The following is a 19004-nucleotide window of genomic DNA, read 5'->3' as shown; positions in this document are numbered from 1 at the left end:
TTATTTTGAGAGATGTAAAAATTTGGCCACAACTGTAAAAAAAAAAAGAGTTTTGAAATTACACCACGATTTTACCGTACGTGAAGACTTGCCAATATTTTGACTGATGTATCATTTACATACTGAGACTTTCATTGAGAAAACATATTTAGTAAGATGTAAAACTTTATGCAAGGAGGCTGAGTGGTCAACATATTAGCCATCAGATCTACCTTAACTTTTTTAAAAAAAAAATGATTTGTAAGGCTATAAAAAATCAATAAGTCTAGAAAAAAATCCCTACATTTTAAATGTAAAAAGAATGCTTTCTATATGCATCTTTACACAAAGCTTTAAGGAGATTTATATATTCTAAAAATGGCCACGACCATTCAACTCTTTTCAGAAGGAAAAAAAGATTATACAAAATGTGGAGATTATTTGTGAATTTCATAAGGATAGGTACAGTAACTTCTGGTTGATATCTTGTTCGTTATTCTTCATCCTAGAGTTATTCCCGCTAGACCTTATTTGTGGCCAATTAATTTCAATTCGCCAACGTAATTGAATTATCAAGATTGTTTCCAAGAGAAGTTTTAATTTTCGGCTATGAAGAATGGATAGAAAAATAAAAATAGTTCCAATCATTTATGAAAGGAGCGATAATGCTTCTGTGTCTACCGAGATGAAGTGGTATGACATCCCGGAATCTTCGGGGAAATCATTTTACCAATTATAAAAATCGGGATCGATATTAAGTTAATTACAACTACGACATCATGATTAAACTGTGATCATCAGACGGGGTTCACGCAGCGCCACCTGACGACCAAAGCCTGCATCTTGTGTCCTCTAGGACCCGGGTGATTGAAGTTGCTGTCCATAAAAGTGCCTGGTTAGTTTATGTGAGCAAAATAGGCTACTTATCTTGACACATTTTTCTTTTTAAATTGATGATTACAAGTCTGTTTTTCAGTATCGATCAACAACAAAAGTCATTGAAAGATCCTAACTCTGAAATGATGTGGCACAGAGCGAGGCCATTTTTTCGAAACACGACGAAGAAAAAAAGGTTTATGTTTCGTTTTTCAAAAGCGATCAGAAAAAGTAACAGTGTATGGGTGTTCACACCGCGTATAATGATCCTCCACTTCGGGTCAACAGCAGCAAGGGCATCATCCCCGCACACTAACAGTTTAGGTGATATACATCCGCTTTGCCACAAGAAGAAGTTTGTTTAACCCATTATTAGGCACTGCCATATAAAATAGTAAGTATAGGTTTGGAAGTGGCCCAGTGGTTTTGCCGTTTGACCCTTTTAGGGAGGATCACCGATTTCATTTCTCATGTCTTTACGCAATATTTCATCCATATTTGTCAAAATTACCCCCCAAAACTCACGCGGGAAAGGATCCGAGGTAATAATTAACTTGTCAGTGGAAATGCCTCTCGATGAATAGCAGATTTAGGACGGCTTTGAAGTGAGATTTAAGTATAGTGCGCCCATACACACATCTCGAGGCTTATCTGATTGAACAGTGGCAATAGTCATCTGTAATCGCCCAATTTCATCATTTACCTCAATGGGACTTGAATTTTACAAATGATTGCTTCTTAATCGCGAAAATTACCTCTGATAACCATCAAAAGTAAAAGTGATAATTCTCTGGGTTTATCTTTCAATGTTCGAAATTCTATACACGTATGTACTGATAGATGTATTTCTTTTTTCATCTTTTCGCAATAAATACCAAGGATTTTGTAATTTTTGCTTAAAGAAAAATTTTGCATTATAAACAGATATCATTTTTAGGATATAAATCTTAATTGCGTACTCATTGACAATCGTCTTTAAATCAGAAACATACTTTTATCATACAAATTACACCTGGAAGAAATGTCCATAGACGACCCGTCAAAGTGCGTGTACGTTAACGAGTATAATTATAATGAACTTTATTTATGCCTAACATTGAACATTATATTTCAAAAGTGTCATAACTGTACTCTTTTCGAAATTATTTTCACTTTTAAATTATTTCTTTTGACTACATCTCACTCGCCAAGTGTCCAAGAACTGACAATTGAAAGATGACATTATGACTACAGTTTCAAAACAAAAAGAACTGCAGATAGAGATGGTAAAATGGTTTTTCCCCTATATACATGTAAATCTTCACCATACTCACTGATGATACCTTTAAAAGCAAACCTTTGTAAAAGTAATACTAGACTTAAGATGATTCACATCAAAGCCAATTTTTATTGACTTAGTTGAATTTATAACTTTTGAACTTGTAATTTCAATTGTAACGTTTAATATACACTTAATTTTTTTTTTTCACACATTGATGAAATGTGTCTTTTATGATGAAATGATAGCAAAAGTTTTCCATTTGATTGTTTATTTGCATTCTTTATCTTATACATCAAAGGTAAAAGATGGAAATGTAAAAAAAATAAACAGAAAAATAGAGGTAAAAAAAGAATTATGTGTTTCCAGCTATATTGCGGGACCAGTGGAGGGTGAGATTTTTTTATCAGATGATATCTCCTACTAAAATGTTATAATTTCTTTATAACCCTTTGAGCATTCTTATGAAACTATTTAAATGTTCAATATTTGTCCTTTGATATCTCTTAATCACACCATCTAATAATAGGAGCTTCACCTTGCATTCATCACCGAGCCCCCTGTATATATTGAGATATAAAGGAAAAATCAGACGAAAAAATATCTCGCATCTTGGCTTCTTAGGGTGAAAGATGAAAAAAAAACTTTATTACATGACTTCTACAATAAAATGACTTTCTCCAGTAAAATAGAAAAATGAATTAAAGCAATCTGAGCTGCAATTTTCATGGTGAATTTTTTTTGTAAGAAAATGTTATTTGCTACTAAAATGACAAAAATATCATAGTTTTTAAATTTCTGTTAGTCTTATTTTGTGATAAAAGCCGTAAAGAAGCCTTAATTGAAGCAAAAATGAATTATTGTCGTCCTGTACAAAATCTGATCTGCTATATATTCCTTAGAAGAGAAATCTTTCTACTATCAAAAACTAATGATTTTTTCAAATCTTATTTATCATAAAAGTTTAAGTTACATGCAGACTTAGCATACTAGCAGGTTTTTGAAGCAAAATAAAATTCTAAAAAATACAGCTCATATTGCTTTAAATAAAATTGACATTTATGGTACAAAGGGATTAAACTCTTATAGGACAAGCGTGATTTCCAAAAAAAAAAATATATCGACGTGAAATACTGATGAGTATTTTATCTGAATCATTTGACGAAAACTGTTTTTGAGACACTGTAGAGCAAATTGGTCATTTCCGCTACAACCTGGCTATTATGAATGCGAGAGCCCCATACAATTGTATTTCTTTAGTGCTAGAACTGCGTACATGTATTAGATGTATTCGAAAGCTATTATTCCTATCTAAATATATATAATTTTAAAAAGATCAAAAGAAATAGTACAGCAAAAAGACTGTTTCATAAAAATCGTGATGCAAGTTATTAAACGTACATTTACATATTTTATCATGTTTTATGAGTTTAGCTTCAATTTCATACAACTCTTAAGAAAGAAATTGTTCATGTGAAAAGAAATACTGATCAATAAAACTATTGTCAAGCAGTTTTACAGCTTAAGAAGAAAGAGTCTCGTTGCGTACTTCAAATTTGCAAATCATTGCGTAAAATTATCAAATAAAAGAGGAATGAAAGTTATGATTTCGAATTTCTTTTATACATTAGGATATTTCAATAAACATAACTGATATAATGAAATCAAGTCATTTGATTTGACAGATAACAACGTGATAGAAACGTGAGCACAAATGATTTCTTAGAAATGTTATTTCAAAATTGTGATATTGAAAAGAGCGAGATATGAACTGGTTAAAGATTGTATCCTTAACAATTGTTTCAAATGCAACCACCACTAATGCAATTCACATCATCGAATTAATTTGTATATAAACACATTAAACAGAACCTTAATATTTAATTTTTACTGCAAAGTCACAAGATTCTTTCACATCACAAAATTCAATGTAATACTGTAATAATACTGTAGTACGGAGTATTAAAAATATAATAAAAAGAAAAAGAAAAAAATTCAAAAAATCTAATACTGTTACATATAACATGTCTATGCTGAAACGTACACATTCAAATCCCAGTCATGCTGAACAATCGGTCTGGAGAGACTATTTGAGGACGAGATACATTCGGAAAACCAGCTTGAGGTGACGTGGGGAAGACGTTGTTGTATATATAAATAAATCCAGCCCAAAATACCTCAAGTTTGTCACGCCGCATCTCCTATGTCACACATGATTTTACTATCAAACATTGAAAATGGCAAAAAATTAAAAGATTCCTCCTGCCAAAGATACGTTTTTATCCAGTGAAGAGGTATGGTGGAATTCGTGTCCATGGGAATTCAGCACACTGGAATAGGGCCCCGGAAGTGACGAAGGGTTGGAGAGAGATGGCGTAACTTTACCGCTCGATACACTGGAATTCCATTTTGTTGCATCAGGTTGAGATTTTGCTGTTGAAAAAAAACCAATGATTTGATTTATCTCACTTTTTTGACGAAGTTAGTTAGCAATTTAATTTCTTATGACATTTCTTTTTCCATTAAATCGAAAGTTACTCTCGGTTTAACTGACCTTGACCTTCCTCTGATTTGATGATCTTGTCTTTACAGGTGTTGTTGTTATTGTTGTTGGAGCTGCTTGAATTGTTGTTGTTACTGTTATTGCCTCCACTGTTATTGCTGGGTTCTTGTTTTACCGATGAACTGGACTGACTCTGTTGCTGCTGCTTCGCTCGTTCCATTTTTCTAAATTTTGCTCGACGATTTTGAAACCATACCTTAAAATAAAAATTGAAACAATTCAATATGAGTTTTGATAAAGATAAATAAGGTCTCCAGAATAAAAATATAAATAACTTTTCATAAGAATTATTAAATTGAATGTAGGTAATTTTTTTGCTAGCTTTTTAGAAAGTTTGTATTTCAAATGATTTATTCTTAAAATGCATATGGTCGCAATTACAGGTTAATGGTTATACCTGAACTCTAGCTTCGGTGAGGTCTGTTTTCATGGCTATCTCCTCCCTGGTGTAAATGTCGGGGTAGTGGGTCTCCGCGAACGCCTTCTCCAGTTCCTTCAGTTGTGCGCTAGTGAACGTTGTCCGTATACGCCGCTGTTTGCGTTTTTCTGGGCTTATTCCGGCATCATGCTGGTACATCTTATAGGAGAGTCCTAAAATCATAAAATAAATCAATTTCTGAAAATATATCTTCATAAGAAGTTGTTATGTAAGGAAAGTAGAATATTTCTGAAAGCAATTGTCGTTTTAAAATTTAAACACGGCATTACAAGAACGACAACTGCGACTAAGATACAACAGAAACAAATATAAATAGGTTCTTTAAAATAACACGTGGAATGAAATATTTGGAACGGTGATAACTTTGCTCAAGGTAAAACATATATTTCTTTTCAATTATTTTAAGATTGTTGGCAACTATGAAATTTAAAAAAAATGTTAAAAATTAGATTCACCCCAAAGGGTTTTTTAAAAATACTAACTTTTTCTCCAAGTAATATTTGTATTGCTGTCAGAGAACGTGTATTAATATTTTTTGTTATACTTTCATGTTAAATACTGAAATCTGATTGGTTAAGACGCAGTTAATAATATTTTCTATTACCCTCAGCGTTAGTAACGCCCTAAGCAACGGGTAACATTAAAAAATGTTACATGCGCGAAAATTATGCGCGTACGGTTCGCTGTAGAATTCACGTTATTCCTATACAAAAGCAGTAAAATTTTCTTAAAAATTAAGACATTCAGTATAACAAAATAAATAGTGCCTGTTTGGGCTTCGCGTCGGTTGACAATGGTTTTCTCGGGGTGTCAATTTCAACTGTTACCCTCCCAAACAGGCACTATTTATATAACAGTATTTTGAAGTACATGTATAGTAGTTTTTAATATCCGCATATAAAATATACTATATGTTAGGTAATTCATTGCATCACTACAATTTTTTCCGACGAATATTACATAATTGAATTGGTGAATTTGCTTTAATATTATAAAAGAGGTTTTTTAAAAACTAAAATGTCTGCTGTTTTTTTATTGTAGTGTTTCCTATTAAGTCTAGGAATCTTGCAGGCATCGGCTTTTGGAAGGCAACGAAATCCCTCTTCGCTACCGCCGCTTCTGAAAACACCATTCGCATATCCCAGTGTGAATATTTCCTCTAAAACATAACGTTTTCAAAGTAGAAGTTTCTCACATCGCTGTGGATTTCAAAGTGCTCACTTTGAAATAAAAGATAGAAAAGTGTAGCATGATGCACGGCTACCAGTGGCGATAAAACGGTTTTGCGCCTTCTTTTTTTGTCGCTTAGGGGACTCTATACATTTATCAAACACAGTTCATTCCAGACGTTTTAGTAACTTGACGCTCGCTCTGTGGACATTTCTTCCATTAAAATGGTCGTGTTGCAAATTCAAATGTAGGCAGTATTGATGTTTCCAAAGGAGAAACAAAAAAACATCGCAAAATCACAACAATAAATAGACAAGTGACTGCCAAACGGCATTCTGTGAGGACGCAGCATGCCCAACAACTAAATCCCTCCTCTCTCGTATAAAGAAGGGGAACGATCAGCGATGGCTCATTTATCGGTAGTTTGATCTAATAATTTCCATTACGGGGTCTGTTACTCTTTATTTGCCAAGAACAAATTAACGAAATAGAATGAGGGGTCGACCTAAGGAAAATTACACTTTCCAATAAACACACGTGGTTTTTGTCAAATCGTAACGTTACTTTCAAAGGGGGAGAATTTATGGAATTCTCCAGGGTAGAATTTCTAAAGAGCTAAATAGGCAACATTAATTCATATTCCACTTGGGGAAACATATCCCAACTCTGTCATCTTGCTTACGTTAAATCAGAGACGCGAAATTTCCAATTTCGTACAAAAACGGAAAGTAATTTAAACAATTGTATAAAAATGTAGTCAAAAATCCTGCATATAAATATGTAAGATCTAGAAACAGAAACGACAGTTCAGCGAATTATGGCCCCCATACAAAGCACATATCGCTTTTTAGATTTGAAGACAATTGATGCCAGACACAGATGTACATGTATACAAGAAAGAGGCACGCAACGATATCATTGAACAAATATGAAAATCGAATAAATGTGCACTTTTCCATTGTCTCTAACATTTTTTAAATATTAAAATTTCAAGTACAATCACAAATACTTTATGAAAAGAAAATTAAATTTAAAAAACAATAACATTGTGATAATTTTTTAAGAATAAAAAAAACACCAAATCAAATTAATGATAAAATTAAAAAATGAGAAGCTGGGTACTTTAATATCAGGCAAAATGTATATAAACGATAAAAACAATTCATTTTATAAAAGCATCTTTATTTTTCGTCTACAGTCTAAATATAAGGTGGGTGCTGGTTCGGGGGAGAAATGTAAATTATCACTACAACTAAACGCTGCCAGAAGAAAGTGGACCAATGAACGGGAACCTACAGATAATGTTCTTGGAATATTACGTAAATTTGGCCCGTCTGCTGACTTTTTGTCATTTGGTCGGGTTCCCCTTGGGTGCCATAACCCTATTACTGCGCATTCTCCGATCGGAAATCATTCCAGGGCTATGTATATTAAACTCACAGCTTTAATTACGAGGTCCCGTTTTATTATGGAGAATTAAGATATTCCCCGGTCTTTCCCGCGGCACAATGGCTGTTCGTTTGGGAAGCGCCACGATAAAAGTCTGCAGCATTCGTATTTTGATATCAGTTTTATATTCGTTTAATTCAATTGAGTCCGAAATCGAGCCTAACTTAGGCATGTTATTTTACAATCAGAGAATCTTCGCACGCACAGTGCAGAAGAAAAGTTCGCCCAAAGAAGATGAGTCTGTAAAAATTTCAGTTCCAATGCGTTTTTTGAAAAACATTTATTAAATAAAAGAACAAAGATTAGGAGGGGTGCGAATAGACATGTCATTCATCAGAGGCAAATCAATGGTGGTTACACTAATGAAATTTGGTTGTTTGTGCGAAAAGGTTCTAATGAAACTGTCCGTATTCCGACTCCTGTTTGTCACAATAGTCTTCTAAGATCTTAATTTTCTGTATTTATACTGAAGTGATGAGAGCGGGTACAAAATTCTCATCTGAAATCGATGAATATTCAATTTTGACCGCCATCTTATTTGTCAAGATGACGGGGTTTATTTATCCCTGGCTTTTATCACCCTGTCCACAAGAATACTCTGTTCGACTTTATCACGGAAGTCAAGAAAATTCTATTCGGTTCTTTCTTCCTTTTTTTTTTATCCTCTTTCTGTTCTATATATACTGTAACTTTCTGTATAGTTTTAATTGTTGATGAATTATTCAAAAAAGATTATTATAGTACATGTACTGTTTCATTTATGAAAGTGGTCTTGTTTCTAGAAGAAATTATTACATCATGTATAAATTAACATGCTGTATATACTAGTAGTTGCGTCAAGCTAAAGCGAAGTAATGTCGCCTTTATGAAATAATAAATCAATAAATCATGATATGCAAAATCATTTAGTTTGAAATATTTGCTTGAAATGGCAAAAATGAGCTATCATGTTCCCACATATAATGGAGAAGATACTGAATATTTTAGCATTTCACAATTCTGGATCTTTTGATTCTTGTTATATTTTTAGTTTGGTTGAAATATTTTTTTCCTAATATTTCAATCAACATAATCATAGCATTTTTACTCGAATGTATTACCCGAATAAAGCTTACTATAAATAAAATAGATTTTTAATTTAAAAAAAAAAATTACGATTTAGTTTGAGATGAAAACACAAATGAAATCTGATGCCATCATTATTTTCGTAATCCAGTTTGTAACTTTAATATTGATTTCATAGGGTGGAGATCCTCAAAATGATCATAGTTAAAAATTTAGTAAAGCTAAAAATAATATTAAGAAAAGGTAACCGCATTTAGAGAAAATAAAATACTTTATTGAACACTGACTTGTGGGTGTTTCGATATCATTTGCCAATACGATCAGAAAAAAAAACCTTTGAGTGACAGTCATTGCTAAACCTTAAGTGTCATCAAAATATGAAAGACAGTGACATTTAATTTTACATTGACCACGGATTAAACGTGTGCATTGTTTATGGATAGATGGGGATGTAATAAAAACCCAGGTCACTGTCTGTAACGCTTCCACCTCCCAATTTATGTTCAATCCTGGCCATGTCCCCCCAATAAAACGATGGAGTTATTTATCTCAATTTTCGCATATAACATATGATTAGTCTAACTCTAGATCTATAATCACTTTGTATGAGATCATTTGTAAAATCAGGGCGAATTATCTTCCGAGACAATACAATTATATCCGGCCAAAATGCAATATTTCTTGACAATGTCAGGAAAAAGAGAAAACTAATGTATCTTGCTGGGCGACTGATTTCTGACGACCCGACAAGCTCTGGGACATCTGGAAACTTTCAGGCACCGGGCTTCCAGAGAACGGTCTATAAAACGAACATATCCTGGTCCGTAGACGCTCAGAACGATGGAGACTACCTCTTATGTTCAGGGAACTTTATCATGTTATACGCGGCCTTAGTGGTTAAAACGATTATGAATACAGTTTCTTCTATTTTAGAATATGTTAGACTAACTTTTTTAATGGAAAAATCATCTGGTTTAACTGTAAAATCGTCCAAAATATTTTATTATAATATTGATACGTTATACTGTGACACAGTCGAAAACACTGAGATTGTTAAGTCAAAAATATGTTAAATTGTTAAATCAAAATTTAAACCTAAAACATCCAAACAAAATTTAATCATAATTGTGAGAATTGTGTAATGATTATAAATATAATATCTGCCCCCCAAAATATTCAATGTGAATTTTTCATCTTTGACAACAACATAAAAAGATAAAGATTCATAATATTACTAAGTATGCAATGTTGTCATGAATGATTTGTTGTAAAACCATTCAGCAGTAATTGTGACAATAAATAGCTAGATAAAAGAGAGAGAAAAAATTAATTAAACATATCTTGCCAATATTTGTAAACATATAACATGTACCATTTCTTTCAAGGTAAAAGATAAAACGAATTCTTTAATTATGGTGGTTTAAAGGTTGAATTCCAGAAGAAATTAATAAGATAATTCCCTATCAAAGAGTATTTAAAGTATATAGTATGTTTTGGTTTTCATCTGAGTATCAATTCTTCCTTATTCACATATCCAAACAAATATGCAATTTCTTTTATATATTTTAAACTTATAATGGTATTTACAACATTTAAAGCAGGAGATTACAAAGACAACAAAAATACTTTTAATAAAAAATGATTCAATCATTTGGAATTTTTTTACTGTCAATATGCTGGTATATTATTTTTCAATAATGATAATTTTATATTTATTTAATGATTTAATTTTTTTAGGATAACAAATATTCATATTTATAAAACAAAATTATTGTAAAACGCTAGAATGTGTAAATCAATTGCAAAAATAGATCATTTGAAAAGAGTGATATAAAAAGTAAAAAATAAAATTTCAAAGGTAGTAGAACAAATCTCGGGTACAAGAAACATATATCTTAAACATTTTTACATGCTAAAAAAAATGTTTGCATTATTAAATTTCGTAAGGAATAAATTACAATAAAAATGTTAAAGGAATTTCATTATTATGATAGCATATGTATTACAGCATTTAAGATTTTTGAAGAAAAAAGAATTGTTAAAAAATTGTAAGGAAATTTGGTTTTGGTAAAATAACACTATTGATATTGATAACAACAAGAATGGTTTGTTTCCTTAATTAGATAATTCACTAACTGACACGGAAACTTGGAAATTTGGAAGTAACTCGATGGAAATTAGACTCTATGTGCTTAACTCGAAGAAAATCTCATTAAAAAACCATCAACCGTACAAAAAGCGCCACCGCTACAGCTGATTCCAGTTAAGGATGATGCAGCTTCAGAACTTACGTGCATATGTACAAGTTGATGCTGTATAGGGATACGAATAAACTATCGAACGGTCTAGTTAACAGTGTCGTTTGTTTTTTTCATTTTCAGATAGGTTTTATTCTCATGTTATAAAGTATTCAGTTTGCTTATCAAGAAAAAAAACCTGTACTGTATGATGTCTTTCAAATACATCTCATTCAATGCTTCTGGCGAACAGATCGTGCGCGTTCAAATGTTTTTGTAAAGAAATATTATAACCTCATTAGGTAGCTGGTGTCTTTAATCTACTCTTGCTTTTTTATATTCCTGACAACCTCGCACGTGACTAGATTCAACCACGCGTGAAAAGTTTCTGCAGCTAAAAGACCGACAGAAGCGATATTAATAACCAGAAAATGGCCGTTTTCCGATTGGTAATGGATATTTCAATATAACCCGTCTGCGGAGACAATATGGTCACACGTACCAAGTGTTTGAATTCACTTTTGACGGAAGGCATTGCCTTGATTAAACTGTGTTAACTTTAAGCCAAAGTAAGGGGCGACTATCAGGATTTATTAATTAAGAATTCAAATCTCAGCGGTACATTAGAAGAATTACTCGCCATTTTTTTTTAGTGATTGATGTTCAATAAAAGTCGAAACCATTTTCTGTTTGGGTTTCGTGTTTCCGGAAAATAATTGGTATCTGATCGACTGAAAAAGAACCAGCATTTCCTATAATTACTCTGTTTGATTGATATTAAATTGATAATTCAAGTACGCGTGTAATTTAACTAACCGATTACAATTTAACCAATAAGAGAGGGAAATCGCTAGGGCTTTGTTTAATCAAATCATATCCAAACATTAATATAAAAAAAACTGCGTTCTGAATGAGCAATCTTGAGCCATGTTTTGATTATTGTATGAGCATCAGTCATTCCGTTATCATTTTAATGCATAAATTCCGAGACAGAACCGTTTTCAAAGCTTATCTGATTATATTTCCGCAGATGAAATTAACAGACATCAACCAATGCCGTCTTTTCATCACAATTACAAACACTGTGTTAATTAATTTGCAATTACTGACTTAGGGCGCGACATTAGAATTCAATTTTACTTTATGACCAACGGTTTTGCTGTTGAAAGTCTTTAATGTCAGTTTGATCTCTATTTAGTTAACTTTGTTTGTAACAGTTTCATGTAACATGCATATGCGGGGAAAATAACAGCAACAGAGAGAGAGAGAGAGAGAGAGAGAGAGAGAGAGAGAGAGAGAGAGAGAGAGAGAGAGAGCATAACTGTTTTGAACATTAATAATTTCATTAAGACTAGTGAGGTATATCAAATTTTCAATTAAGCTCATTTCAGTAATTTTTCCCTCTCTACAAAATGTAACAGTCTATTGAAATATTTTTATGATAATTGTTAGAAATATTTTTCGTGTGGCGAGCTATATAACGTATATACAATTTGTCTTGTATTAAAATAATGTTCATTAAAGAAGTACACTTTTTTCTAAAGGAAAATCAAACGCATTGATTTAGTTTAATCACGATATGATCAAATAATGTAGTTTCTAACCGAGAGGAATAAACAAAAGCACAAAATAAAGATAGGAGCCTTTTTAAAAAATATATTCGATTTTTTTATTCATTGATGCAAAGAGAGATGAGCCTCATTGTCTGCAAACATAAAGTTTGAGAATAATTTCAAAATAGACAACAAAAATAAATTGTTTTTTTACAGATATATTCATCCTTATATTGTTTAGTACTGAAAAATGTGAAAATATTATGAACGACCCAGTCCCTTTGAATTTGATAATAGTGATGAAGGCAAAAAAGTCTTTGTTAAAAATTTCTGATTCACATGCAGTCAAATAAAAATAAAAATAATGTAGCGTGTCTGAAATTAGAAAATCTAGCATTGCAAAGCTGGGCGTGGTGGTTTTAGATAGACTATATAAAAAATGTCTCTGTATAAAGATATAGGAAACCGTCCAAATAGGTCGAATTGTTCTGTAATAAATAAGTATTTATAGCTAAGCAAATCATTTTTTTGAAAATTAAGGTATATCTGATAGCTAATTTGTTGAACATCTAGCCTCCTATGAAAGATGCACATGCGTGGGATGTTCAAAACATCAGCAATGTTTCTTTGATTTCGGAGAGAGAGAGAGAGAGAGAGAGAGAGAGAGAGAGAGAGAGAGAGAGAGAGAGAGAGAGAGAGAGATCCATCTAGTACTGAAAAACAATATTTCCTGAAGACTCTAATTTCAACGACCTGGTTCAAATTCTACGCGCAAATGGTGGGTAGAGGATAGTGCACACAAGCCGATCTTCTGGTGTGTGGGGACCGAGAACCAGTAATATTACGATCGCACCTTACCAAGGCATCATTTCGGTTCCCAACTATATAATTACCGCCATATCATGAATAATTAAAGACTCCTAAAATGAAGTTACACATGGGGCTACTCAAGAGAGTTACAAGTCAACTTTAATGCCTTGTTCCTCCTCTGTTTCATAAAACATTATTGCATACTGTATGGAATACAGGTTTGAAATTGCAGACTCCATTAAAATGCCTTTATTTTCCGTCATGGTATCCATAATAGATGAATGGAGAACTCAGCTCCACAGAGAAAATGTATGTGATGAAACGACCTACTTCTTTGAAGTGCCAACAAAATCATTCCATCGTTTTCCAAAAGGAATATTAAAAAACTGTTTTTGCACACTTACCCTTGGTAAAGCTTTCGGATTGGCCTAACCATGGACTGGTTCCTAAAAAAAAATAAAGTTCACGTTTTGATTTATAATGATCATCAAAATACAATGTTACGGCTTAAAAGTTTTAGAGAATTAATCGTTTAAACGGCTTTTTTTCAAATATAACATTAAACCAGCATTTTTCGAATTGACAATAAACAACATACCGGTATGCTAAATAACTATTTTACAGTTTTATAGATGCAATATCATTTGTTCTTACTTCTAATTGTTCTGTTTTATGTAAATAAAAATGTGGTTTTGTAAATGGCATATTTGTATAGAAAGTAAAATATACGGTGACTTGGTCCAGTTATAATTTGGACTAAAGAACAACGCAGGACTTCTGTTTTAGTATTATTAATGAAAAAATGTCATAGATGTTTAATTGAATTTAGATACCGCATAGTAGAATTATCTAGCTTAATAACTTGGTCGTATATGTAAACCATACCCATGATCGTCTTTCCAACTTAGTAATTTTACTTAGCATCCTTTCATATTTTGTGTTTATATTTTTGTTATTTATTTGTATATATTTTAAAGGTGCACGAGTAAATGGATATGTTATTGATTGCTGGTATCTATCTGCAAATTGAAAAAAAATGTTGGTAAAAATATGCAAATATCAATATAAAATAAATGTAAATTAAGGGTGATCGTTATAAAAAAAATAATTACTATTTATCATCAAAATCATAATTTTTATCATAAAGTTCATAAAAAATAATTTGAACACATTATAGACTTTTAATTTTTTTTTTCAGTTGTGAATATTTTCAATGATAAACAAATGCTTGTACATTGTAATCATTTTGGTTTCAAGCAAAAACATTCCATTCAATTTTCTGTTTCAAATCATGAGTATTCTTTATCCACACATATTCTTCTTTGAATGAAAATACCATTGCTAATCGTAATTTTAAAAGATTAAACTAGTAAATAAGACGTTTCGCGGATTTTTCTATATTATACTTTGTAATTCAAATATTTATGTAAATAAAGTCGGTAAATAAAAATATGAAAGTGAACATATCTATAATACACGTTATGTAATTAGAATCAAATAAATGAACATCCTAGCTATTTGGTCGGATAATTTATCAAATAATATTAAACAATGTACTGAAAATAACTTGGGTGTGATACTGTACTTTGTTGTTATCTTAGAGCAATTGGGGTAAAAATTGGTAAATATGTCTTTGTACAGAAAAAAATAAGATTAAGAGTATGAAATAAGGGGATGTCCAGCTTTATGTTGTCTAAAAATATAATATTCCTAAATTCTGAAGAAAAAAAAACGAATTTAACATTTACGTTAAAGTATTTGTTCATTTTGATACATAAAAAATGAAGAAGAAAGCCTTAAAACCTAATTAAACGGGATTTTATTAAAACAACATACAACCCGTGGGATAATATTCGTAAATTCTGAAGAATAAAAAACGAATTTAACATTCACGTTAAAGTATTTGTTCATTTTGATACATAAGAAATGAAGAAGAAAGCCTTAAAACCTAATTAAACGGGATCTTATTAAAACAACATACAACCCGTGGGATTTGAATGTTTTGCAAGTAGATATACAAAAACATGTTACAACAATCCGATTAGTGTTTATATAAAAAAACATAGTTTATTTTGTTATAAATTGATTTAAAAATGTATGTTTTTCAGTCAGAATAATGTTATCTCTATTTTTTTTAAAATATCAACCTTGTTAATCTAGACTTCATGGGTTTTTTTTTTTTTTTTTTTTTTTTTATCTCAAAACATTATAAGAATCAAACATGAAATTTATTTAAGAACTCGTGATATATAAAAAAAAAAAGGATTTTGTTTACAGTTCAGCATTTTTCAGTGGCAATAAAAACAAAGATGATAGCATAAAACTAAAATTAATTTATCTATTTTTTATCTTGATGTTAGATAAAATAAAACAATATAAAAAAATCAATTAATTAATCGAAAACTAATATAATAAATAATGGCTTTAAAATAAAATTTTACCTGCCATCTGAAGTATTTTGTGTATTTCATTCTGTTATGTAGTTATTTGTTTTCGATTTTTAAAAGTATATTTAATCGTAAAAATACAGTTTTGGTAATTGGATAAAAAATTCTTGAATTACTAAATACAATAAATATACACAAACCAATAATTTTCCCTTTGTTTTAAAATGACTGAAAATATACAATTTTAAAAATTGAAAAAAATTACCTACAATAATTGTTACATGTAGCATCCCATTTTGATGCTTTCCCTTTTTATAAAAAATAACTGAAAATGCAATCATTATATTCATGCAGTTTATATTAAAACATACATTTTTTTTCATTTACCCTTAGAATTCGTTGATAAGTAAACCAGCGACAAAACAATAAAATATCATCATATAATAAATACATATTACGGTCTTAAGTCATCACTATCTCGAATTATGTCTGAAATCATCGCTTCCTCGCTGATAAACATCATTGCTATGTATTTCTTGACATATACCCCAGTATATTGCATCAACGTAGAGGGAAATGACAACTTAACTCAATGAAGAGGTTCAGTTTACCTCTAATATTGTTAGTTCGGCGTGTGCCTTAAGTTGTTCTTCAATTGTATATCAGTTTTCCAATAAATCAAAGGTTTTATGTCTGTTGTATATTGGAATCGATAGATTATTTAATTTACCAATAAAATGAAATAAAGGAATCAAAATTGGCAATGCGATTCTTCGGAGGACCCAAATCTTATTTGCCAATTTCACGAACAACTCGGTTCGAATTATCCGTCTCGCGGCGACTAAATTTAACTAAGTCAAATTCTCCAAATCGCTTTTGAAAAGAACGGCGTTTCTTATTAAATTTTCTGACAATTCTGTGTTTATATCAATTTTGGCTCGTAAATAAACATGATTTTTTTCAGCTTAAGCGAAAATTATGTAAACTGTGTATCCGTACATTAAGTAATCCAATTTAGCTACAATCAGGAGCGTTAAGTACGCGCCACTAACATAGTTAGACGCACCTAAAACAATTTTCTTCCCCCAAATCTTATTTTGCCGGAGAACGGCTCTGCAATATAAGCGTAATTTTTGTTTTACTTACCAGTTGGGAAAACAGGCGGCTGTGGGTGATCTCTAGGGCGAGGCACCATACTGCAGCTTGCAGAGCTGATACTGGGGTTTGGCGGGAAACTCCGCACCCCGTTGTAGCGGTATCCCTGGGCAGCCATTTGACCGAAAGGGTTGCTGTCCCCGTAGGTACAGGGGATGTTACACCCAGCAAGGGGATTCTCCATGCCGGGTAAGGTACAATTTCCGGCATCGAAAGAATTCTGTCCTAAGTACGAGTACTCCATAACCAAGAGATCAGAATGAAAGTTCGGCAAAGAATAGGATTAGGTATGAAGGATGGTCAGTAGACTACTGAAACTAGGAAAACGACGACAGATGCCGACCACAGTCCGGGGGACTTATGTTTTAACGAATTACTGGGGTGTCCCGAAAGCTATATTTTGATTAGGATAAATGGGTATTGATGAAGTTTACAAAGTGAGAAATTTGCAAACTCCTGGGACATTTATTTATGGAGGAAATGATTAAATTATAATGTTCCTTAGAAGAGTAATAATGAGCTTCCGCGCTCCCTGTTTATTGGAGAACGGCGAGTTTGAGGCGGGATCATCGATTTTATATTCAATTCAAGCGGTTCATGAATAGAAAGGTTTTCCCTAAGACAGAAGGCAGGTTTACTTCAACAAATATTTATAGATATCGGGACCGTGTAAGATGATACCATTGTCGGTGTACGGAGTGAATCCCCCTCTGGTCATCTATAGTCAGTGGTGACCAATGTAGGTGATGTCCAATCATAAATGTGAATCTATATCTATTATGCCCATCATAACAGCGCCTTTTAATTTCATCCGTCAGAGCTGGAAGAAAACATTTCTTTAAAAGCATACTACAGATTTTGTATATATTTTTAAATCATTTTATTTTATTTTTTTAATTCAATTTATAGATATTATATTTGTTATGTAATGTCCTTCGCAATAATGGAACTAATTGAATTCATAAGGATACGAAAATCAATTCTGATGCATTGTTTTTTCATTGTATTATTTTCTTGTGTTTCTCCTTTTACAAAATTGGAAATTATGATTTTTCGATGATATCCAAAATCTGAAACAGAGGAATTACATTTGATATTCAAGAATTTATTTTAAAAAAAAATTAACAGAGATTACAAAACACTTCTGATTTTAACATTTCCCTTATGAAATCTATCATAATTCTGCAAGATCGACGAGAATTCTAAAAATTTAATTAAATTCTCTTGCGACCCCTTGGCATAAATCTTTCCAAGGAAGCCTTGTTCCTTGACAATGTCAAGCATACCCTCATATGGTCAAGTTATGTTTCAATGGCGAAATGTCTAATTTCAAGCGGAAAACATTTTCTCCCGATTACAAAATATAAAAAAGGCATTCATTTGCTCATCCGGCCAGTGTAACACTCGAGTGCCCTCCAATAGGAAAGGTCATCTCGGGCTGATTATAGAATAATAAACCAAATGTTTAAAAGTCCTCCAAACTTGGAGTGCACCCACTCGTTGTAATTATTCTGAATATGAAATCAATATGAAATGAACATCAAAGATCGCAGCCGTCTGTCTCATGAGTTCGTCTTACCGTTATGAACTCCCGCTGAAGTTTAGTAATCAATTAAACCCTTATGACCATTTACTGTAGATGTTGTGAATTAGATGGAATTTATATAGAGAATATGCAAAATAAAAAATACCAATGATGTAAACTATTAGATTTTATGTTTTCTCAAACAACGGTTTTTGGATGATACAAACTGGGGTTTTTCCATGTCTACCCTTCTCTCTCTTTTTTTACAATTTTTTTTCATACCAATATTTAAGATTAAATCATGTCATATAGCTCGGTAATGTAATTAGATTTTTTTTCTGTTGTTTTTTTTTATCACTTGAAAACGGTTTAAGGTAAATGCTTGCGTGGTTAGTTAACAAATGCAATAACTAAATAGATGAAAAGAATGAGGCATCGGGACAAAGAAAAGCTACCAGAAAGTTACAAATAGGCACCAGACTGGTAGAGGCAAAGGCCGGGTTGGTATTACTCGCCATTTGTCAATATTATCATTATA

At 31.8% G+C, this 19004-nt stretch overlaps 1 protein-coding gene across 1 annotated transcript; it reads right to left on the bottom strand.

Annotated features, from left to right (window-relative positions):
• Nucleotides 1–2803: 2803 nt before the first annotated feature.
• LOC105339017 (paired mesoderm homeobox protein 2A) lies at nt 2804–17398 on the bottom strand. Its single transcript, XM_034445512.2, has 5 exons — nt 16933–17398; nt 13804–13845; nt 5074–5267; nt 4668–4872; nt 2804–4546 (listed from the first exon to the last, which is right to left on the bottom strand). The coding sequence occupies exons 1-5, from the start codon at nt 17183–17185 to the stop codon at nt 4362–4364; spliced, it is 879 nt and encodes a 292-aa protein (XP_034301403.1). The 5' UTR covers nt 17186–17398; the 3' UTR covers nt 2804–4361.
• Nucleotides 17399–19004: the final 1606 nt, after the last annotated feature.

The sequence above is a fragment of the Magallana gigas genome, chromosome 2 (assembly GCF_963853765.1).
Source record: "Magallana gigas chromosome 2, xbMagGiga1.1, whole genome shotgun sequence".
Classification (NCBI taxonomy): Eukaryota; Metazoa; Mollusca; class Bivalvia; order Ostreida; family Ostreidae; genus Magallana; species Magallana gigas.
This window is presented reverse-complemented; position numbering and strand designations above follow the sequence as displayed.

What these genes read in the sequence shown, in the direction of transcription:
- LOC105339017 (XM_034445512.2), bottom strand. Translation starts at nt 17,185, where the DNA reads ATGGAGTACTCGTACTTAGGACAGAATTCTTTCGATGCCGGAAATTGT. An exon ending in GCCGCCTGTTTTCCCAACTG is followed by an intron (nt 13,846 to 16,932) that starts GTAAGTAAAACA and finishes ATTTTTTTTTAG; the next exon opens with GAACCAGTCCATGGTTAGGC. An exon ending in CAAATCAGAGGAAGGTCAAG is followed by an intron (nt 4,547 to 4,667) that starts GTCAGTTAAACC and finishes TTTTTTCAACAG; the next exon opens with CAAAATCTCAACCTGATGCA.